Genomic DNA, 24,103 nt, shown 5'->3' with positions numbered 1-24,103 from the left:
AGTGAAACCGCTAAGCAGCCATGCCGGCAAGACAGGGAGGCGCTTCAGACCTATAGTATTTGTGTTGCCTCTGCCACTGATTTGGCTACTGAAGAAAACAGGTTTCTTTTTCGCTGTAAAATGTAAATGATGCAATGAGCATTGTTTTAGAAGATGGCCGTCAACACACAGCAGGGAAGCTGGAAGCTGGGAAAGACCCCAAGGCCTAGGCAAGGCTGGCAGAGCATTCTGTGCAGAGGGTCCAAGCCCCAGAGCCAGTTCCCAGATGGTAACAGCTGCGCAGAGAACTCCCACAGTGCCAGGCAGCCTCAGTGCAGCTGTGCTGTGCAGCACGTTTCCTGGATATCATGGCAGCCTGCCTTGCTCCCAGGGCTTGGGAGTTCCCAAACCCAGAGGGAAGAAAACAAGGCAGAGCTAGCAGCATGAGCTGCATACCTGTCCTGTCATCACTGAGTCAATCCTTTCATTTCCATGATATCAAGAAGGGAAACTTAATACTTCTCTATACTACTTAATTCCCAAAGAACACCCCCTCCCAGACATGCACACCCCAACCTCAACAATGACCTCAACAGTAGCACAGATCCATCCTGGGTCCCCAGTTTTCAAGGAAACAAGGCTGCTTACAAGGAACCAGAAGGAAAAGGGACTAGTCCTGCCTTGAAGTCCTGTATTCAAATCCTGTTTGACCCAGAATGTGGCAGAACCAACTAGCCTCAATTTTCTTATTGAAGAATGGGGGGAGGGGAGCAGGCACACTCTCTGTAGCTGTTACCAAAGTCAGCAGGAAAACATGGACGCAGCATGTGATGCCAGCTGGCATTCAGCTATAGCTGAACAACATGGGAATCAGTGCTGACATCAATGGCACAGAAGTGCTGGCACTACACATACCCTACAGCGGAGCCTGCCTTGACCACCACTGCCATAGTGCCGTCTGCAGCTTTCCAGAGTCTTGTAAGAGATCACAACCGACAAATTCTGTTTTAGGCCGAAATGAACAACAGCCAGGGGCTGTTCACTAACCAGAGTGCCACTCAGTTAAAAGGAACTTGAGCCGGTGTGATGGCTAATCTTTGTTGTCAGTCATAACACCTAGAATTAACTAAAACCCAAGCAGCTGGGCACACCTGTGAGGGATTTTTCTTGATTGGAAAACCCAGTCTAACTCTTGGCCATACTTTCTGGTGGCACACCACATAAAAGGCCATGGAGGAAGGAAGCTCTTGCCAGTTTGCCTGCTTCTCCTCACTCTCACTGGCAACTTTACCAGTCCTGTTCCTACGACCCCCTTCACTCTCTTAGGACCTACTTCTCTGGAATTCCAGCATCGACTGAAAACTGGCAACTCTCTAGGACGTTCCTAAGACTCCAGCACCTGGCTTTGAATGCTGAGACATCCAGTCTTGTAGACTGAACAACTTCCAGGCCTTCAGTCTTTCTGCTGGGAGTAGCCTCTGTTGGACTACTCAGACCATGACCTGTATGCCACCCTTAATATACATATGTGTGTGTGTGTGTGTGTGTGTGTGTGTATTCTGTTCCTTAGAGAGCCCTAAAACAGCTGGTGAGGTTACTGGCTGAGACAGACCTGAGATCCATGTGGCAGAAATGCCCTTGCTGGTATGTTGATCAGGCTGGCTTCGACCTCACAGAGATCCACCTGCCTCTGATCCCCAAGAGCTGGGATCAATGGTGTGTGCTGCCATTTCATTATTCTTACAGTTCAGTGTTACGATTTCGGGGCCAGCCTCTCACTCAGCTTGATTTTTCTCTATTTGTTTAATACATACGGGCGTTTGGTCTGCAATGCTGCCCATGTACCATGTGTGCGTCTGTGGAGCCCAGAGAGGGTGTCACATCTCTTCTTGGGATTAGAGTTACAGGTGGTTGTGAACCACCATGTGGATGCTGGGAATCAAACCTGGGTCCTCTGCAAGAGTAGCCAGTGCTCTTAACCACTGGGCTGTCTCTCCACTTGAATGTCTAGAGCAGTGGTTCTTACTCACAAATTCTGAGACCCTTTAATACAGTTCCTCACCCTCTGGTGACCTCAACCATAAATTATCTCATTGCTACTTCATAACTGTAATTTTTGCTACTGTTCCGAATAGGAGTATAAATATCTATGTTTTTCGATGGTCTCGGGTGACCCCTGTGGAAGAGTCATTCTAACCTCAAGGGGTTGTGACCTCACAGGTTGAGAGCTGCTGATCTAGAGCCTCACTACTCAGAGTCCTGCTGACAACCAGTGACCCAACCTCCTCCCACACCTGCACATACCCTCTCTCGTGTCTGTGACTTTTGTCAGCCTTGCTTCTACTATCAAGTATGGGTGTACATGCACATTGTTCATGTACCAGTCTTCTACTTGGACCTATAGGCGTCCAGACTGCAGACCACACCTGGGTAGGGGTCTTGTGTATAGTCAGAGCCTGAGACATTGGGCTGGGAGAGAAGCTCAGTTGTAGAGCACTCTGCTAGCGTGTGCCAAGGCTCTCCAGCACCACACACATAGAAAGGGAAGAAATAAATACCATTGTCACAGCTAACGGCTCTTAAAGTTCTTATAATTTATTACATTTATTTACCCATGTGTGCCTGCATGCATGTGGGCCGGCATGCCACAGCAGGCGTGGAGGCCAGAGGAGAGGTGGCAGGAGCTGGTTCTGTCCTCAACTATGTGAATGCGAAGGTCAGGTCAGCAGGCTTTGCTGCACGTATCCTTATGCACGGAGCCATCTTGATGGCTCCTAAGGTCCTTATGATTTTAAACTTTAATAATTAATTTTAATAGCTACTTCAATAATGAATAGTTTTCACAACTTTAAGTAATAATTAAGAGTTGTAATAAGCTTAATTAAAGCCTTAATAACCAACTTTAACAACAAATTCAGGCACAGACAAGCTGGCATAAGGAGCTACAGGGTTAGGGATGCTGCTTGGTGGTGGGGCCGCTGGCCAACATGAGCCTCGCTGAGCTCACGCTGCACATTCAGTCCACATGTTCTGAATGTTCTACTTATGTACCCTACATACTCAAGATCTCACAAGGTGTGAAACCTTACTTTAAAAAAACGAATGTAGCTATGCATGAGAGCATGCCTGATCTATATAGGGGGCTCTAGGCCTGACAGAAGGACACAAGAACTTGTCTTTGAAAAAAAAAAAAAATGCTTTCAAGGGCTGATCCAGTGCTGGCTGGAGTTTGGTCCTGTCAGCCGGAGGCTGCATAGATAACCTGACCCCACTGTGTAGTTACTAAAGTTAATAGAAATTTATTAATATCATCAGAGTCATCCCTTAAGTTTTTCTAAATCAAAGATGAATTTTTATAGCTAGATTTCTAGGTGAACATTTTTTTGGGTAGATTAAAAAAAAAAAGCTCTCAGAAATAAAAAAGTAAAAATTTCATGCCTGGGGCCTCACACCCAAATCAGATGTGTGCAGAAAACTTTGACTTTTTAAATGTTTTTAAAGGGCTGGAGAGATGGCCCAGTGGTTAGGGGCACGTACTGGGCTTGCAGAGGAGCTGAGCTCAGTCCCTGGGAGCCACCTCCTGACTCCGGTTCAGAGGGATCTGGTGCCTCTCGTCTTCATGGGTACCTGCACACATGCGCACATACCCTCACGCAGACAGCCAAACAGAATCTTTGAAAGCTCGTCTAGTGCCGTCTTTTTTATTTTGGGGGGGGGGGCACGTGTGGGAGATGAGAGGACAATACTGTGGAGTCGGGTCTCTCCTCAGGACTCACATGTTACCAGGCACACGGGTGTCTTCACCCGCTGAGCATCTCCTAGGCCCTGCAGCTGCCTCTGAAGTCACTTTCAGACCATTTACCCACTCAAGAATTACATCATTTACTTTCAGAATCTTAAGTCTGGAGTGTGGCATGTGCCTGTAATCTCAGAATCCAGCAGGCTGTGAGGTACGAGAGTTCTGAGCTCTAGTCTAGCCTAGGCTGCACAGTGAGAGGCTATCTTAGAAGAAAATAAAAATCTACAGGTAAAATAGAGTAAATGGAAAGCCGTGTTAGAGACTTCACCAGCTCCGTTCCCTGCCTCCTATGGGGCCTGTGATATTCAGATACGAACTTTTCAGGAACTTGATCATCTTACAAGTCCTTTCCTGAACGACAAGTCCAATGGTAGCCATGAATAAGTGACTTTTATAGAGGCTGGTATTATTCATAAAAATAGTGACTCCACATCCAGAAAAGGGGCAAGTGTGGCCTAAAAGAGGCAAGTTGTATCTTTATAAATCCACAGGCTGCTCCTCAGGTCTTCTGCTACAGCAGCACATGGTCTCTTCCTCCGCGTGTTGATCAGGCACATTAGTGACCCGAGGTCTGGGCTTTGGCTTGACAAAGAAGTTTCATACAACAGAGTGAACTGGAGGATTTCCCAAAAAAACAAAACCGGGTACCACCCACCGTCCAACCTCCCACCTCAGGACCACTGACTCTTCCTTTCTACCATTTGCAAGCCTCCTTACCCTGACCATTTGAGAAGGCTATCAAAGGACTAGAAGGATAGAAATGGTTTTTACTTTTCCATTTTTAGACCTCTGGGGATGTTAGAGATATACTAGCTGGTATATTCTTTTGCCACAATTTTCTTTTCTTGAATCTAGTTTCAATGACTACATGAATCAGCTCCTACTGACCCGAATTATACTTTATAAATGTGGACTGAGCATTATCTTTCCAAATAAAAGTGCCCAGACTGAAATATCCTGTCGTCCTTCCTGAGAGAATGGCATATACCGCGAGGAAAAGGCCATCTTTGTACAGAACAAATGGACCGAGGGAAATCCGCTTTCCTCTCTGCCCTTCTTTACACAGCCACCGCCAAATGACATGTTTTATCATTTTAAAAATCTGGCTAACAGACTGAGCAAAGAGCCCTTTCTTCTAGGTTTCACAGTTTTCTCAACTTGAGACCTGCGTTAAAGCACACTGAGGTTGGAAGAGTGGCGACAGCAGGAGCAGTGAGCCCATAGGCCTGGCTGGCTCTGCCTTCCTCCTTCCCTGGAGCCCTCAGTACAGACCATTCTAGGCCAGTGGGAGAATGATCCCAGGTCCCAGAAAGACCTCCACATCACAGTACAAGCGCAAGCTTCCTGACCTGAGGACAAGCACACAGGGCAAGTAGCAGGCTTATAATAAAGAAGGGGAAAACTCAGCTAGAAGCTGGGCAGAGGCAGATGGATCTGTGACTTTGAAGCCAGCCTGGTCTGTACAGAGAGTTCTAGGATAGCCATGACTACACAGTGAAATCCTGTCTCACAAAACAAAACACAAAACAAAAGACAACCCCTCCAAGGTTTACTTTATTTTTAAGTTATGTGTGTATGTACCTGTTGGCGTGTTCATTTTTTGGTGGGGAGAGGTGTTCAAGACAGGGTTTCTGTGTGTAGCTTTGGCTTCCCTAGAACTGTAGACCAGACTGGCCTACAACTCAGAGATCCCCCTGCCTCCGTCTCCCAAGTGCTGGGATCAAAGGTGTGTGCCACCACCAACCAACTAAATATGAAAATTTTCGTTGAGCTCACCCACCTGGGAAGCACCAGGAAATGTGAGCCACGGACCTGGACATTCCTAGTTCTTAAGAACCCCGACAAAGAGAGTGGAAGCCCACAGCCCAGGAGCTTAGTGCTCAGCCCCCCCCCCCCCCCCCCCCCGAGCCCTTAAGCCTTACTCTGGCAGGCAGGGATATCGCAGTACTTCCAGTAGACGCCGTCCTCATGCTCCGCCACATAGCACCACGGGCTCACGTCTCCGTCTGGGTTTCTGTTGGGAGCAAGAACACCCTGAAGATGCTGCTTGTGCTTCACGTCACCTGGCCTGCTTAGCTTTCCAGTGCCGAGGCCCCATCACTTCTAGGAACTGCTGTGCATTTCAGTGTCCTCTCTCCTCAGGAATGAAAACATGAGCTGGCCACAGTGGCTCAGACTTGTAACCCCAACACCCAAGAAGCTGAGGCAGGAGGATTGCTACAGGTTCCAGGCCAGCCTGGGCCACACAGCAAGACCCTGTCTCAAGCAAGCAAACAATAAAACTACAGATAATACAATCCTCCTGAGCTTGGAAAAGGTACATGTGAGAAAAGATTTAATCTCAATTTTTGTTTTGCTTTGCTTTTTTCAGACAGGGTTTCTCTGTGTAGCCTTGGCTGTCCTGGACTCACTTTGTAGACCAGGCTGGCCTCTAACTCACAGAGATCTGCCCACCTCTGCCTCCTTAAGTGCTGGGATTACAGGTGTGCACCACCACACCTGGCTTGTTTTTATTTTTGGAAACAGGGTTTTTCTGTACAGCCCTGGCCGTCCTACAGACACACTCTGCCATTGGGATGAAAGGTGTGTGCCACCATTTCTTGCTTAATTTCAAATCTTAAGAATGTTTATTTCTAGATGATACAATTATTGACAATTTTAGGGTTTTTCTTTTTCTTTTCTGGTATTATTTTCTACCTTCTTCAATAATGAATATCCCAAGTGTGTAGTTTCTGAACAGCCAAATAAATTCACACAACACAAATTCAGCTGGTAAGCCTGCTCAGCCTAGAATGACTAACTCAGGCACGATAGAAGGGCTGCGTACTCCTCCACCACCACACAGACCCCGCAGAGGCTTCTCAGCCGGGACACGAACTTCTAACTCCCACAATCATGTTTTCTAAAGATGTATTTCCATGTTCCCAAGTGAGAACATCTTGGAGTAAATGATCTCCAAGGTTGTTTTGGTGCAGAGACATCAGGACAACAAAGGGTGACACTGGTGAAGCAGTTCCACAAATGGCAGGGCTGCTACAGAGAGCAAAGCCCGCCTCTCTTTACCCCTTCCCAAGCCCCCTTTATTTAGAGCAGAATACTGGAAACCTGACACTTCAGTTAGGCAGGAAATGGGCATGAGGACACCCCCATCCTCCCCCTCCCGGCTTTACAGCAAGCTTAAGTGGACAAGCCCTTTGTGTGGCCTAAAAGATAAGCTTCCCAGGCACAAAGGATTCCTTTCTTTTTTTTGTGCCCGAAGGCAGGTGTGAGGGGCAACACTGCGCTTCCCTGGCTCTGCCTCCCTGTCTAATCCAGATACTTCAGACCCAGCCAGGAGAAGGCAGTTCATCACTCGATAGCGTGTAGACATCTCAGATGTGATGGATCTGAAAAGTCACACAAGGCAAACATGGTGTCAGGTGTCAGCTGAGAAATCAAAGTGGCCGAGCTCGTACAAAGCCCTTCTTTAAACAGAATGTCACCGTCATCTTCCTCCTGTGTTCCGAGTTCAGCTTTGATGTAGTATTGGATAAAACCCCTAGACAACGAGTGTTTATTGTCAATGTCAAAGCCATTTTGAAAAGCATCCGAATAGCTTAATAAAGAGCAGGCAAAGCCATCCTTACTTCTCCGCAGCACTAAAGGAGGAGGGTTGGCCTGATGTGATACCATCAGTTCAGCCTCCTTCTCTTCTGAAGTATAAACTGGTAATTCAGGTCTGGTACATTCCATCAAATCAGATTGCTATAGCCCAAACTACTAAGGGGGAAGGTGCTCCCAGCCCTCAGGTGCAGCCCTCCCGTGTGCTTATGGGTACACTCCTGCAAGCCTGTGAGTTGAGCAGACATGGGCACTCATCTAATTGGAAAAAAAATTTTTTTGTTGCTCTCATTGGAAAGTTAAAATTTACCTTAAAGTCAAACTTAAAAATAGCTCTTCTGATATTTGAAAACATTTATTTAGAAATTAACAGAGTAAACCTACTGAGAGACACCTCAGGAACAGCACAGTGGCAGAACATTTTCTCAGCAAAGCAAAGCAAAACAAAACAAAAACACCTTAGAAGACAACAAGTGGCCACAGAAGAAAACAAAGACAAAAACAGTAGACAGTAATAAAACCCTTACTCATTTCTCTGCCTAAGCTCCCAGAAGCCCAAGGGAGCTGCCTGTCTCTGCTTCCCTGTGTTGGGATTGAAAGAGCACAACCGTGCAGAGCTTTTTTTTAATGTGGGATCTGGGGATCAAAGACAGATTTTTGGCAAGCACTCTCCCGAGCTGTCTCCTTACTTTTTATTTAACGTTCATTTACTTATCTGTAGGCACACTTGTGCTGAGGCACACATACAGAGCTTGTGAGAGTTGGCCCTCTCTTTCTGCCATCTGGGTTCAGAGTATTGAACTTAGGTTATCAGGCTTGGCAGCAAGCACCTTTCCCCACTAAACCACCTCAGCAGTCTGTACATTATTAAGATACAAAATATTAAGGTGTGAGACTTTGAAAAGGGGCGAAAGAGATGGCTCAGTGGCTGAGGGCATGGCCTGCTCTTTAGGTGGACCTGGAGTCCAGTTCCCGGCATCCACCTTGGCTGGCTCACAACCATTTGATTGTGACTCTAACCACAGGGGTCTGTCATCCCCGGCCTCTGTGACACCTGTACCTACATAGAGACCCCCCCCCCCCCCCCGCACACACATAATTTAAAATAATAAAATAGGTCTTTAAAAATACAAATGACAGCAAAGTGGAAAGATGGCACACATAATACTCCAAAGCTCTGCCTGGTAGGGTTCAGGGAGAAAAGAGCAACAAGAGGGCTATCCAAACACTACGTAAAGCTTCTACTTTGTTCTGAGGCAGAATCTTATGTAGCCCAGTGTGCCTCAAACTCACTATGTAGCCAAGGATGACCTTGGACTCTCCTAGATCTTCTTGCCACAACTTCTCAAGTGCCGAGATTAAGAACACACTCAACCATGGCTGGATGGGAGCTAACTTTTACAATGACGAGTGAAGCAATAGCAGCAGCAAGCACGGAGGACAGTCAGTCAGTTGATGCAAGTTAGGGTAGAGGGGATGTGAAGAGCTGAAGAGAAGGACAAAACAAAAATAAAAGAAAAACATGGACTATAAGTCTGGTAATGTCAAGACAGCCACGAAGGCCTAGAGTGTTAGTGGAGGATAGAAGGCAAACAGAGCGACCTACACAACACAGAAATGAATGTGTTGGCCCAGCTGGGCCCACAGAGCCCCATGGCTGAGAGCAGAGGAACAGTGTGGAACCCAGAGCAGGGCTCTGAAACCAGTCTTCCTTGTCTTGGAAGCAGCCGGCACACCTGTCCCGAGAATGATTAAATTCACCACATTGCTGAACCCTGAGTCATGTCATCATGATCTTGGGTGTAAGTAGCTGAAAGGTATAAACAAAGGTGCTTGGAATTTTTTATCTGGTTTCTACATACTTGTAATTCCATTTTTATCTTTCTGCCTGCTTGTGTGTGTGTGTGTGTGTGTATACATATATGTTTGTGTGTTTAAATGTATATGTGTGTTTAAATGTATTTAATGTGTTTAAATGTATTATATATGTGGTGGTATGAGGTTGACTTGGGAGGCTTTCTTCATCGATTTCATTATTATCTTCACTGTCTCATTATTTATTGAGACAGTGTCTCTCACTAAACTCAAGTTAGCCATATGGCTAGTCTAGGTGCCAGCATGTTCCTGGAATTGCATCTCTTGCCTTCTGAGCACTAGCATGACAGGTAGGCTTTCACAACAGCCCAGCATTTAGTTAGGTTCTCTAAACCCCTGGGCCAGCTAGCTCCCTGGCCTCCAGAGAACTGGATCAAAGCTGTGGCTCACCTCCTACAGAAAACCATAAAGACACATCTGAAGACCATGGCGTAAGGTTAGAGATCCCTGCTGGGGCCTAAACAGTGGTGCATTAAAGACACATCTGAAGACCATGGAGTAAGGTTAGAGATCCCTGCTGGGGCCTGAACAGTGGTGCATGCCTGGAGCCCAGCTGCTTTGGATGATAAAGAGTGGAGTTACCTGAATCCAAGAATTCAAGTACAGTCTAAAGGGGGCTGGAAAGATGGCTCAGAGGTTAAGAGCACTGGCTGTTCTTCCAAAGGTCCCGAGTTCAATTCCCAGCAACCACATGGTGGCTCACAACCATCTGTAATGAGATCTGGTGCCCTCTTCTGGCCTGCAGGCTCACATGTAGACAGAATAATATACAAATAATAAATAAATAAATCTTAAAAAAAAATAGTACAGTCTAAGTAACATGGTAGAGGGAGGGTTGGGTCCCAGATGGTCTGAACATCAGCAGCAGCTTTGAAGCCCATGAAATGCCCACTGGTGGGAGGGTTACCAGAGAAAATCCTTCCAAAGAGACAAGAGAGTGACCAGATAGGACACTGCTCTGAAAACCAGTACAAAAGCAAACTAAGTTGGAGAAAAAAAGAGACAGAGAAAGACAGACAGAGGAAAAGACTGATTCATCTTTATTTATTTGCATTTCTTGTATGTGTGTGTGTGTGTGTGTGTGTGTGTGTGTGTGTTCACTGTATGTTTGTCTGTGCACCATGTACAGTGCCTGCAGAGGCCAGAAGGAAGTGTCAGATCCCCTAGAATTGGAGTTACACACTGTTCTGAGCTCCATCCAATGTGGGTGCTAGGAATCGAACCTGGGTCCTCTGGAAGAGCGGCAAGTGCTCTTAACTGTTAAGCCATCTCTCCAGCTCCAATTAGTTCATTAAAAACAAACAAACAAACAAACAAACAAACAAACAGTGCTAGGGTTCTCTGAGTTGGCCAACAGGAAACAAGTAAGCATTCCAGTTGTGAGACAGGCCAGAAGGAGCTGGAAGAAGAGACCGGAAATAATTCGGAGCACTATGGTCCCATCTTACCTGCAATAGTTATGCTCACCCAGACCTCCTTCCCCATTGGGATATTTCAGCGTGTTGTACGGATGCTGAAAAGTCTCATTCCAGAATAGGCATGGCTTCCCGCCTTGCAGTGCCGTCCAGCTCTGTGTTCCCCTATAATCTGCACCGTTGGCTGTGAAACATTCTAGGAGGAAAAAACAGCATCCTAATTTTCTGGCAACATTTCTTGTCTCCCCCTCTCTGGTGAGTTTTATGTGTTTTGTTTGGACCAAGCTAGAAGTGGATGGTGCTTTGCTAGACCCTTGGCGGCTCACTGGGCCGAGCGGGTCTGCAGAGGTGCAACACTGACTGTTGGCACCAGCTTGTGGGGGCACTTTAGTCTACAGGTCCCAGTGAGGATAGACACACAGAGCTGAAGTGTAGTGGAGTTCATGAAGGGAGCCAGGGCACCCTAAGTCTAGAATAGTTGCTCACAGCCATGCACAGGGAATTCTGGGCACTCGGAGGGGGCCACTGCTCTCGCCTGCTCTCGTCTCTGTGTTAACTAGAACCAGGTCACCAGCTGTAACTGAGCGCTCCCCTACAGTCTGAAAAGCTGAACTGACACTTGGATTTAATAAGGCCATCGGATACAGCAATGCTTTGGAATCCCAATCACACAAATCTGGGAATGACTCACATTCCCTGGTAATGAGGAACAGTCCTCCCTGCCTTGTCTGAGGTGCAGCAGAACAGAGGGAGATGGAGGGCAGGGCTGGCACTTTCTCTCACCTCACCCTGAAATGATCTCCTAGAAAACATGGAGAAAATGGTCTCAGGTCCCACTGTATGAAATGACAAATCTTGCAGGTGCAATCATGCTCTTCTAAAATCTGTTCTCAGACTCTGGGGGATGGGACTGAGCCTGCCAGGCTTCCTCCCACATCTTGTATGCATTAAACCCACAGAGGTTCATGAGAAAGGCAGAGTACAAAGAGCAATTTTTAAAAATTAGCTTAGTTGAAACTGACAGATAGAAGCACTTCAAACACTTCTCTAAGATGTATCACTAGAACCCTGACAGTCTAGGGGAGTGACACCAACATCCTGCGCTTTCCTGCTTTCTTTCTCCAGGCACACAGTGACCTGTAACTTCCGGGAATGAGGACGGGATGCCGCCTCCCACTGGAAAGTGCACACGCCTGCTCTAGACTAACAGGCATGTAGAGAGCAGGAGCACAGCTCTCCTCCAGAAGACATTTCTTGGACTATTTAGAATCCGTCCATAGAACAGCTTTCTTCCAGGCACACCGGCTAGGCTCTGTGTTTTGTCTGCAACGGCACCACTTATAGATAGCTCACGTAACCTGGAATTCTAGGAGACATGGGAAACCATAGCAACTTAACATGCCTGGTGCAACATTCACTTATTAAGCGTGAGTCCCCAAGTACCACGAGGGCTTTCTCCTAGGGGTCTGCATTAACAAAAAGCTCAAGGGTGATAGGCGATGGCAATTCAGTGGAGACTCACAGACCCAGACCAAGGGCTTGGCTTTGCCTCCCCATCTTGGGTTGCTGACCGGCTGTGACGGTGGGTGAATCCCACCATTCTCATCAGTTCTAGTCTTGAACAGTGTTTAAGCGTGCAGCAAGCTGCTTTAGCACACCCCTCTACACAGGAGGCAGCCAGGGCACTCAACCACATCCCCCAGGCCTCCTTTCTCTCCTGTCTTCTTCACCCTACTTCCACGTGACTGCATGACTTCCTTTCCCTCCTCAGCTTAGCACCTCGGTCTTGGTTCCATTGATCAGGAGGGAGCAGTCAGTTCTCACCGTTTCTTCTTCAGTTCCAGGACCCACTCTCCACACAGAACTCAAAGGTCCCAGGAGAAGGAAGGTTTGTCTTGGGGTGTTTTTGAGGCCTCTCTGCTGTAAGCCCAGCTCTTCTCTTAGTCACTCAGTGTGGTCAAGCCACACTGGTCTACTTTTAATCCTGGGAACACACTCTTCCATTTCCTGCCCAACTGTTCTGCCTCTAGTATTTTCAGTTGCAAGATCAACATTGCCTCCTCAGAAGCCCCTTCCCATCTGTGCTGGTCTCTGCCTCCTTCCTTTGTCCACAACATTCACCATCACGAGGGCTATAAATACATTTGGCCCTAAATCCAGGTTGCAAGCTCACCGACTCAACAAGCCCCCCCCCCACCACCACCGCCACCCTCCTGGTGGTCACTCCCTGAGCACTAAGATCTGACAGCTACTCACACAGCGTTCTAACAGCTTGGGTATTCTAAATAATCTAGCGATGACTTAGAGCGTGTGAAGGGCGTGGAGGTGACAAGTACATGCATTGTGGTGCCCTCAGGGGCCAGAACAAATACCGCACAGGTACCAAGGGACAACTATATTCGAAGGGGTGGGAGGAGGGGACCTGTGCACGGGGTGCTCCACACCAGAGCCCATTCTGACCTAGGGAAGTCTGTTGTCTAATCAGTTTTGAAGTCACAAGACTAGATGATTCTACGAATATCACACCAACCTCTGTCAGTGGCTACAATTTTAATGGCTGTGTTAAAATCTTTTTGCCCTATCTAATCTTTTAGACATCAAAAACATTATGCTGCAGGGCTGGGTGTGCTGCTAGACACCTTTGCTCCCAGTATTCCCAAGGCAGAGGCAGGTGGGTGTCTGAGAGTTTGAAGCTATATAACCATAGCATTCCATAACATACGTTATGTTGCCTACATTAAATATAGACCTGAGGTGGCCTCCAGCACCCAGATGGGGCAGCTCACAACTGCCTGCAATTCCAGATCCAGAGAGTCCAATGTCCTTTCCAGCCTTTGCAGGCACCAGCACACACATGGCATAATCCCACGCACAAACACATACACACAAATAAAAAGAAAACCAAATCTAAAACACCAAAAAATGAAAGCAACAAAAAGCAAGTGTCAAGCATCGTAGCATTGGGAGACGAGGCAGGAGGGGCAGGAGGTCTAGGTCATCCTTGGCTACAAAGTCAGTTAAAGTCTGGCCTGGGCTGCAAGAAACCCTGTCTCAAACAAGCAAGCAAGCAAACAAAAAAGGCCAGTGACTCACAAGCCATCAAAACAGGCTGTAACAACCAATGGCCTCAGCCGTGGGTCCTGTTCCCAAGGGTTCAGATGATTTTATTTGTAACACAAAAGAATGTGCCATGAATGGGGTTGAGACGACATTTAACAGCAGGAATTCGGCAGTGAAGTCTTTTCTGGTTCAGTTTTTTTTTTTTTTTTTTTTTTTGAGACAGGATCTCTGGTAGCTCAGGCTGGCCTAGAACTAACTATGCAGCTGGGAATGACCTTGGGCTCCTGCGCCTACCTCTCAAGCATTAAGATCACAGGAGTGGGAGCCCACTCAGGAGGTTCTCTGATCTACTCTAAATGAGCCTACTAGATTTTTAATGACTTTTTTTTAAAACCAGATTTGCCTAGTGCATGTCAATGGTGAGGAAAAGACAAGAAAAACAAACAGCGCTCTGGACTGAAAGTTATCTGTACATCTTGATGTCATCAGGGTGTGGACGAGGTAATGAGGACCCTTCCCTACTGCTATGAAATTAACATAAGCTTTGTCTAGATAGGCAAGGAGAGGCTCAAAATCAAAGAAAATCACTTAGTACCTTGCATATTCACATTTTCAGTAAAAGAGAATGAGTAAAGGCAAGAAAGCCAATACCTTACGCGCCTGCACCACCATTCACGAATTAATTCAACATTTATTCAGTCCTTACGGTTTCCCAGACCTACAGGGAATGGACAGTGGATTCTCGTTGTTTCTATAGAACAGGGAACACAGGTTCATAAACCCAAGTCAATATCAGACAGTGGTCAGTGGCATGAAACAGATGGGTCAGGCCGGGCCTGGACAGAAGTGGCTGGCTATCTGAGCAGAGGTGTGAGGGAACTCACTGGAGAAGAGTAGGGAGATCACTGTGGGCAGGGCAAGAGGAGGACAAACCCTGGCCAGCAGCACAGTGCCCAGAAAGCTGCGGCTCCTCCCTGACAGGCGGGTGAGTGTGGGAAGGGCCAGCAAGGCCAGGACAGGCAGGGTCTTGAGGGTTACACAACATAGGTCCACACTTGAGTGCACACACATCAAAGCAAGGAAAAAAGAAGTGAGGAAAGAAAGAAATGGAGCAAATTGTTCTCTGATCAAAATCCAGCTGTCAGTGTGCTAAAACATACCTTCATTTGTATATCCCACTTAAACTACATAATTCAAGAGTCACACTTACGAAGAAAACACAAAAACACATGTGCTGCATTTCAAATTTCAGGTGTAAGCCAAGTGTGATGGCATACAACTCTAATCCCAGCACTCAGGAGGCAGTGGCAGAGGCCAGCCTCATCTACAGAGTAAGTTCTAAGACTGCCAGGGATACAGAGAAATCCTGTCTCAAACAAAACAAAACAGAAACAATCCTGTGTAAAACTACAAAAGCCAACAAGCTTTGGGCCAGGTGTGTAGACAAAGAGTATCTCATAAAGCCACAGAACAAACACACACAAAACATGTACCCCAAACTATCCCAAAGCAGTTAACCCACCAGAACCATCACAAGAGAAAGGAGAGGCCTGCATGCTCTCTGGGCCTTCTAGAAGTCACAGGGTATTCCTGAGGCCACACTGTGTGCATCAAGGGAATGGGTGCTGCTACTTAGAGAAGAAACACCTGCAAATGCTGCCATGGCAAACTAGAGTCCACAGTGGCATTCATCATGGGGAAGGAAGCACTGGTCACTGAGGCCTGGTATCTGAGGACTTTCCCTTTTCCCTGTACTATTGCTTTGCCCCATGTACCAAAGCAACAAGGCCAACAGACCTCAGACTAGAGCCTTCAAATGTGACCCCAAATAAGCCTGTCCTTTTGGTTGGTGATCTCAGACATTTGCTGCAGTAAAAGGAAACTGCTTATAAGATGGATGTGGAGGCCCATGCCTATGACCTCAGCACTTAGGGCGCTGAGGCAGGAGAAGCACTGGGGCTTCCAGGCGGGTCCAGACAGCATGGCGAGACCCTCTCTCATAGAAGCCAACCCAGGGCTTAGAAGGTGGAGGCAGAGTGCTTAGTTCAAGTTCCTCCTCAACTACAGGGTAAATTCAAGGCTAACCTGGGCTACAGAAGCCTGTGTCTCAACATAAACACCTAATATACTACATGTTTGTAGTTTGTCCAAACTACATGATATTGAGAAAGAATGTTTTTCTCATAGGGATTTATGACATTACTGATTTTCTGGTAGAATTAGTCGTACTTCTATGTGACACGTGTGAAAGTCCATGTTTCTTTTAATCCACCAAACTTAAGTCTGTGTTCTGTGTGGGATGGCTAAGCATCTCTACCGACCCTAAAACAATCAGGCTAGTTTTAGCCTACTTTGAAATCAATGTGGAAGCAAGCTGGGCATGGTGGCTCATGTCTTTAATCCCATCGTTCACGAAGTAAAAACAGGCAGATCTCTCTGAGCTCAAGGCCAGCCTGGTCTAGAGTTGTGTCACAGAAAGACTGTGTCAAACAAAAGGAAGAGAGGATGAAAAAGAAATCAATATGGAAAAATAGCTACACTTCTTTGGGACAGGGTCTCATGTAGCACAGGCTAGCCTTGAACTTGATACACAGCCAAGTTAACCTCAAACCCCTGATCCTTCAGTCACTGCTTCCCAAGTGCTGAGGTACTGGCTTTGGAACCATGCCTGACTCTTGTGTTTTGAGTCAAGGCCTCACACTTTAGCACAGACTGGCTTCAAGCTCAGCAAGGCAGCCCTCTCTGCCTTGGTCTCTCAAGTGCTAGGATTATAAGTGTGAGCCAATTTGTCTGGCTACCAACTCCAGCATTTAAAACAAGATACCAGAGAACATATTCTGATGAGAATATCTTCTGGGCTTTTTAAACTGTAGTTTTATTTATGTATTCTGTGTGTGCACGTGTGTGGACGTAACTGTGTCGTGGTGTACGTGTGATGGTTGGAAGACAACCTGCAGCCTCAGTTCTCTCTTTTCACCCTGTGGGTTATGGGAGTTGAATCAGGTCATCAGCTTAGTGGCAAGTGCCTACAGACCCCTCTTGCCAGTCTTTCTGTTTTTAAAATATCTATAAAATTTGGTAGATGGATAGTTTCTAGAACTACAAAAACTCAGAGGAAAGCATGCCAGTATTCTGAAATGGCCACACAACACCTGCTGTTCTGAGGAATGTTGGCTAATGTGGGGACTTGAGGGGACATCTTCCAAGCCTGTGCTCCCAGGAAAGCTGCCCTTTGCCTTCAGATACTCCAGAGCACCAAGAGTGACCCTGTGGTAAAGCGACATGTGACCTTGGGAAGTCCCCGACCTTCTTCCACACACCACCACTGAGGACACAACAGGACACCCCTCCCCCACCAGCTTTGCCCAGCAGCTCTTAAAAGAACAGATCTCTGCAATCTCACGGAGGGAGGCTATCAGATTTACAGGAGGGAGAAGACAGTTAAGGGGACAGAAAGCCCTTCTACACACGCGGGACATATTGAGAGTCGCTAGAAGGAAAGGAAAATGACACCTAGATAAATAGCTGATGCTGCATGATTTGAAAAATCCCAGATACTGGCCTTCACTTCTTTGTTTTTCATGAGAGGTTTTGGCTCAGAAGGTCCTGATCCCCTTTTACTCTCAACTCAAAACAGCTACAGTTCCCAAGGTTTAAGAAAACAAAACTAAGATTCAAAAGTCTGGGGTGACTTGAATAGGAAAGACTTTGGGCTGAAGTTCCCTTCCAGGCTTACCATCGTGCAGTTCTTCATGCCTCTCTCTATTGGAGGTAAGAATTCTAGGGTCACACAGAGAAGCATAGCACTTGCCTCCTATTAGGCCCTTTTCATGTGGCACTTAGGTCTTCCTTCTACTTACAGAAAGCTACATCTTTAACATGTAAGTTATCTAAAAGGAAAACAAACAAAGAAAAAAAAAAACAAAGCAAAATAACAATAAAAACGCAGGCAGTTAGACATACTTAAATTCCAATAAGGGCAGGAGAATTGCTGTGAATTTGGGACTAGCCTGGGCTGCATTCTGAGTTCCAGGTCCAGCAGCGCCATACAGCAAGACTCTGTCTCAAACAAACGAAACAAATGAAAAGGAAGAGAAGGGAAGGGAAGGATTAGCAGAGGCTAAGGCTTACATGCGCCTGTAGATCTGGGCCAGAGCAGGCACTTGTTCGCTGAGGCCACTCTCTTGAGAAGCCTGATTGCCCTCGGGTCACGCTGCTGCCTTTTTAAATGTTTTTCTTCTAACGCCTGTACTTGAATCTCCATCAAAATCTGAGAGTTTCTGAGACAGGGTCTTGCTATACAGCCCAGACTAGTTTTCAAAGTGTGGCAATGCTCTTGCTTCGGGCTCCTGAGTACTGGGATAGGCATGAGCCTCCATGCCCATCTAAAACCATTTTTTTTAGTAAACTCCAACTTTGCTTCAATAAATAAATAAAATTCTGAGGAGAAATGAGGGCATTGACACTTACCAGAGGTTTGCTGACATCAGGGAATTGCCACATCTCTATTTTCCATAATGGCAGTGTACAGTGTAATTAAATAAATATATATATGTAAAAGAATTCTTATCACTTAGAGATGAGGACTGGAACATTTAGAGATGAGATGATCTGATATCTGAGATGTGTTACAAAATACCTTCAGTGCTGCGGGGGAGGGTGGAGAATGAAATAACAGTGGCTACAGTTGGGAACTGTGGCCCTAGACAATAGGTATTTGTGGCTTTTCTAGACTATTTTTGTACATTTCTCAATTTCCCATAATAAAAAAGGAAACCACTCTAAAATCATTACTAGCATACTGTTTTATAATAAATACTTCTTAGCTTCTTGTCAAGAACTATAAACTCAACCAGCCAAGTTTGTAGCCATCTTACTCTAGACGATCATTCATCATGTATTATGTTCTTGGATAACATATTAACTTTGCAAAGTGACCGCGGGACAAGCTGCACTTCTGCCCAAAGTAGAGTAAGCGCTTAAATAATCACTGTAATTTTTTAGGCATCAGCAGCTTTTCTATTAAAATACCTTACAGAGCTTCCTTTTCATTTTAAGGAGACAATACTCTTAAAGACAGATACAGGGACCTGGGGTTGTGGCTCAGTGGTCGGCCACCTTTTGAGAATTTATGAAACTCTGGTTCAATCTCCAGCTCATGCTGGAGATACATATACAATATCAAAGTAACAGAAAGAAAAGACCATGCTTCCCCAGGTTATCTTAGCTGAACTTGTATTTATGTTGTTTTTATGAGACAGGATCTCATTATGTAGTTCCGGCTGACCTGGAACTTACTCTGTAGCCTAGGCTCCCTTAAACTCCTGCCTCACCTGAGCAAGATGCTAATGGTAGCTTAAGGATGCATACTTGTGGAAGGGAGTTTGAATTTTTCTATCTGGCTCTCCAATTTAGTCTTCTCTACAAGAGATGACATACTGTAAGGAAGCATTCCGAGAGACACGGCCTACAGTAAGCACAGGGCAGAGGGCGAGCTTCAGAAGATGGCACACAGAGCTCTTATTATACGTAAAACAAAAATTTCAAAATCAAGCTGGACGGTGATGGCACCCACATTTAATCCCAGCACTCGGGAGGTAGAGGTAGGTGGATCTCTGAGTTCGAGGCCAGCCTGGTCTACAGAGTAAGTTCCAGGACAACCAGGGCTACACAGAAAAACCTGTCTTGAGTCGCCCGCCATGCACCTCCCCCCCCCCCCAAAAAAAAAAAAAAACCCAACTAAATGAAACCAAGGGCTGGTGAATGGCTCAGTTGGTAAAGGTGACTGAGGCCAAGACTAATAGCTTAGGCTTCATACTCAGACCCCAAAGGGTTGAAGGACAGAACCAACTCCAGCAAGTTGTCATCTGACTTCCTACAGAAGCACCACAGCAGCTCTCTTTTCCTCTCTCTCTCTCTCTCTCTCTCTCTCTCTCTCTCGTTCAAAGCACTAAGGAGGCAGAGGCAGGAGGATTTACATAAATTCTAGGATAGTCAAAATCCTAGCCAAAAACAAACTAATGAAAAAACTAAAAACTAAAAAAAAAAAAAAAATTGTCAAAGTAGAGAAGGTGGCTTGGGTGATGGTCTATCCCATCTGGCTCTCATCTGGAGTGTGCTTCCCTCCCACCCACTGGGCTCCACTGGGAAACACGCTATGGGTGTTGCTGTGAACACATGTTTTTGCCAGGAACAGCCACTATGAAAGCCATAGTGCATGAGAAATTTCTTCTTAGCATTTAGGGCAGCGCTTCTCAACCTTCCTAATGCTCAGACCCTTTACCATTGTTCATGTTGTGGTGACCCCAACCATAACACTACTTTGTTGCTACTTTGTAAGTGTAATTTTGCTACTGTTACGAATCATAATGTAGTATCTGATAGGCAGGATATCTGATATCCACTCCCCGGGGGTTGAGACACACAGTTGAGAACCACTTATTAGAGTGTTGTGAACACATAAAATCATCTCCCCGATACACAGAAGACACTGGGGTTTCGCTTAGTGCCTTTCCTCTGGTGGGCTGAGGTGAAACCGCTGAGCCTCACACATGCTGAGCACACTCACTGTCCATCAGCCCTGCCTTCAGCCCAGGCAGTTTCTGCACTAGCTTAGCATCAGTGAAGCTCCTAGCGTACACAGAGATTAAACAAGCCTTAGTTTAAGAAGAGGAGTAAGGGGGGCTAAAGAGATGGCTCAGAGGTTAAGAGGCTGTTCGTCAAAAGGTCCTGAGTTCAATTCCTAGCAACCACATGGTGGCTCACAACCATCTATAATGAGATTTGGTGCTCTCTTCTTGCCAGTAGGCCCACATGCAGTCAGAATATTGTATAAATAATAAATAATAAAAAAGAAGGGCAGTAAGAAGTTCCCTGCTCAGCAGAGTCCTGAGACATTTCGTTCAGTACAAAGTTTCTTGAGGGACTTTACTGTCAGAGCCAAAAGGACTTCTATTATGCACTTTGAACCATTTATTTACCTATGCAACATGTAAGCACCACAAGGTACTATGTGGGCCTGCTTGACTGATGATATGAACCATTTAATTATTCATGTAATATGTGAGCACTATGATGTACTACTACTTGAGCTATTTATCTATTAATAGCCTGTCCTATCTTGAAATCAAATTTCACCCGAAAAAGTTTTCACATATGGAAATAGTAAACATGACATTTTCAAGCTCTGAATTCAGCTTTCTGATAGACAGTATCTCCGTTAACAACTAAAAAACAAAACAAAAATAAACTCTAAACTCAAAAAGCTGGGTGAGCTGCTTGCTGGGCTAGGGCTGACAGAGCTACGCTCCTGAAGGAAGGGCCCTAAGCAGATCATAGGTTCCTGGTGACCCACCTGAGGTGCCGGTGAGCTTCTCAAGCATTTCACCTTTTGTTTTGATTTTGCGGGTCCAGCCAGGATCCCCACTGCTGTCATGCCCCATCCTCCAAGTATGACATGACTGTTAAGGATGTCAATCGGAGCAGCTGTGATTACCTGTAAGACACCCTCACAAGATTGGGCCTGTTGACATTCCTTCACAGAAGGTGCTGCACGTAATTCCAGCCCAGCTGCACTTTTCTGGGGAAATGCAGGAGTGCGTAGGAGGTGGAAGGTTAGTGGTGCAGCTCTGAGAGGTGACAAACGGTAGCTGGAATGGGACTGTTCTACAGCGAGGCTCTTTTGGGAGTCATCTGTACTCCTATACACAGGCCCAATAAACTCACTCATTCTCCCAGCTGGGTTTGACGGAATTGTCCCTGGTGCCCTACCTGGGAAAACAGACATTTGTTTGTTTCCCTGGAAAAGCTAAAGAGCAACACTCTTGTTAGGCAAGCAGTCTGCTGCTGTGGTGCTTGGGAAGACGAGGCGGGAGTTTAAGGCTGGTTCAGGCTACAGAGTGAGACCTCGACTCAAAACTGCCTGGTGACATGGTGTACATCTGCAATCTCAACACCAGCAAGAGAGAATCGGGAGCTCAGGGTCGTCCTCAGCTACACAGTGAGCAGAAAACCTCTCATGCATGAGCCCCCATCGCTACCACACTCCCCACCAAAACTAAAAACCAGAGCACAACAATTTTCAATACTCCACTTCATTAGTGGAGAATCAGGGGCTTCGTCAGAGCCCCTGAGCTCTGGCCACTTCCATGCTTTATTTTTTTTCTGCAGGAGACTGAACTTCTAAGCCAGTACTGCGAAGCACACGCTCTCCCACTGACCGTCTCAGACAGCCTAACTTTGAATCATCCACAACTGGCAGCTCGAAGAAAAAGCTGTTTTTGTTTATGTTTGTGAAATGAGGGGAGACCATAAATGCATAGCTGGGGGGAATCTGTTACACAACCAAGTACCCCAGTTCCTTTGTCTGTGGATCAGCCTTCTGACTGCCTTGCAATCACCTCTGAGAAGTTCCAGGAAGCTTTGTGTAATCAAGTACTTGAAAGTCAAATAGTTACTAATTTAAAAATCCCTGGCACACCATATGCCTGTCATCCCAGCACTCAGGAGGCCAAGGTAGGGGGACGGCAAACTAAGTTTGCCTCTGATACATAGTGACACATTGTCTCAAAAAACAAAGTAAGGCTGAGGATGAAGCTCCTTGGTAACTGAAGCTCTGGGTTCTAACCCTGATTTAATAATAAACCAGGCATGGTGATTCACACCTACAGTCCCAGCATTCAGAAAGCAGCACTGGGACAATTAATTATATAGTTCAAGATCAGCTTAGGCTACATGAGATTCTGTCTATGAATGAACAAAGAAACAAATAGACAGACAGACAGACAGATAAATGTAATAGATAAGGCCACCTCTGTGCCCCTTTGCTTTTTTAAGACAGTCTTATGTAGCCCAGGCTGGTCTTGACCTCACTGTGCAGACAAGAATGACCTGGAACATCTGACCTTCCCGATTCTACCTCAAAAGTGACAGGATTACAGGTGTGTCCCATGGCAGCATGTTTTACTCGGTGCTGGGAATAAACCCAAGACTCTGTGTATGCTGGGCCAATACTTTGCCAACAGAGCCATTTTTATGTTCTCAGTTTGCTCTAAGCAGGAAACACCTGGTTGGCATCTATTCCTTGCCTCGTGGTCATGTGAGCAGTCCTTTCTCTTTTTTTCTTTGCAGTCCTGAATCAGGGCTTCGCTCATGTTAGGCAAGTGACTTGGCCCATTAACTGCTATCCTATTTTGACTGTCTAAAGCTCTCAACTGGACTGAAAAGCAATAAAATGAACTAATAAAACCCAGCCTTCAGACAAGTTTTATCAGCACTGCCTGTGACCTACTTTTAATGTCAGATGAGCAGAAAGTTCTCCAATAATGGAGTCCTGGAGAGTGCAGTCCTTGTTCCATGGAAGCCAGGCTTTTCAGCTGCCTTTAGCTGATATAGAATGGACAAACAATAGCAGAGCTCCTGAGGAGGAGGCTAACTGGCAGGTGGACAGGCTATCTCTGGACACATCATCAAGGTAAACCCTCCAGCAACAGCTACTGGCTCCTGCGATCTGGCACAGGGACAAACAAGTCCTAGTGAAAGATGCTGGCATTCAGTGGGCATTTGATAGGCCCTTGTTAACTGAGCCCAACACAAGAGTCCAACTCAAGAGCTGTGTTTCAGAAATGCTGGCCATGGAGACCGGTTAGAGAGAAAGGAAGGGCTCAGCCTAGCGGTGATCTAGGCCAGGCGGAAGGATTGGAAGAGCTGCAAAAACCCAGCCTGAGGTGATCTATAGTAGGACAATTGGCAGTGCTGTCACCAGTAGACATCCAGAGCAGCAGGACTGAGGACAGAGTGTTGCCAAGAGAATAACTCTGACTGTCCAAAGCTGAGAGTCTCATGTTCACAGATCTTGGAGTAGGTCCCAGGCTCAGCCAATGAAAGCACAAGATGCTCAGTTACACCTGAATTTCAGATAAACATTAGGTAAAGACTGAGGATGTAGCTCAGTGGCAGAGCCCTTGCCTAGCCTATGCAGGGTCCTGAATTCTACACTCAGGACTGAAAAGCAGAGCATTTTTTCTCCCCTAAACCAACAGTTTAGTTTCTTATAAGTAGTCCTGAACAGTGAGTGAGGCGCACCGAAACGAAAACTTTATTTTGTGTTTACCTGAACCTTAATTCAACTGGGCACCCTATGCTTAATCTGACAATCTTAAAAGGAAGAAGAAAGACAGGAAATCATAGCCATCCTCACTCTATGCAGGTTTATAGACTGTTATACACTATGCTAAAGGAAGTTAGATGTGGACAATAGAAAATGTTCGTCTTTTTCAAGATAGGGTCTCATGCAACTCAGGCTAATCTCAGACTTCCTATATAAGGAGGCCAGCCTTGAACTCCTGATCCTCCTGTTGGGGGACACTGGGATTAT

At 46.1% G+C, this 24,103-nt stretch overlaps 1 protein-coding gene across 1 annotated transcript in view; it reads right to left on the bottom strand.

Moving 5' to 3' along the window:
* Kremen1 (kringle containing transmembrane protein 1) overlaps nucleotides 1-21,170 on the bottom strand; it is a 57,304-nt gene extending 36,134 nt beyond the window's left edge. Inside the window, exons 1-3 of the mRNA XM_055624050.1 lie at nucleotides 21,083-21,170; nucleotides 10,702-10,864; nucleotides 5,701-5,792 (exon numbers count right to left, since the gene is read on the bottom strand). Of these exons, the coding sequence (XP_055480025.1) occupies nucleotides 5,701-5,792; nucleotides 10,702-10,864; nucleotides 21,083-21,170 (343 nt within the window). The remainder of the gene's footprint in view (nucleotides 1-5,700; nucleotides 5,793-10,701; nucleotides 10,865-21,082) is intronic.
* Nucleotides 21,171-24,103: the final 2,933 nt, after the last annotated feature.

This window comes from Psammomys obesus, unplaced genomic scaffold (assembly GCF_907164565.1).
Source record: "Psammomys obesus unplaced genomic scaffold, mPsaObe1.curated_primary_1811, whole genome shotgun sequence".
NCBI classification, from domain to species: domain Eukaryota; kingdom Metazoa; phylum Chordata; class Mammalia; order Rodentia; family Muridae; genus Psammomys; species Psammomys obesus.
This window is presented reverse-complemented; position numbering and strand designations above follow the sequence as displayed.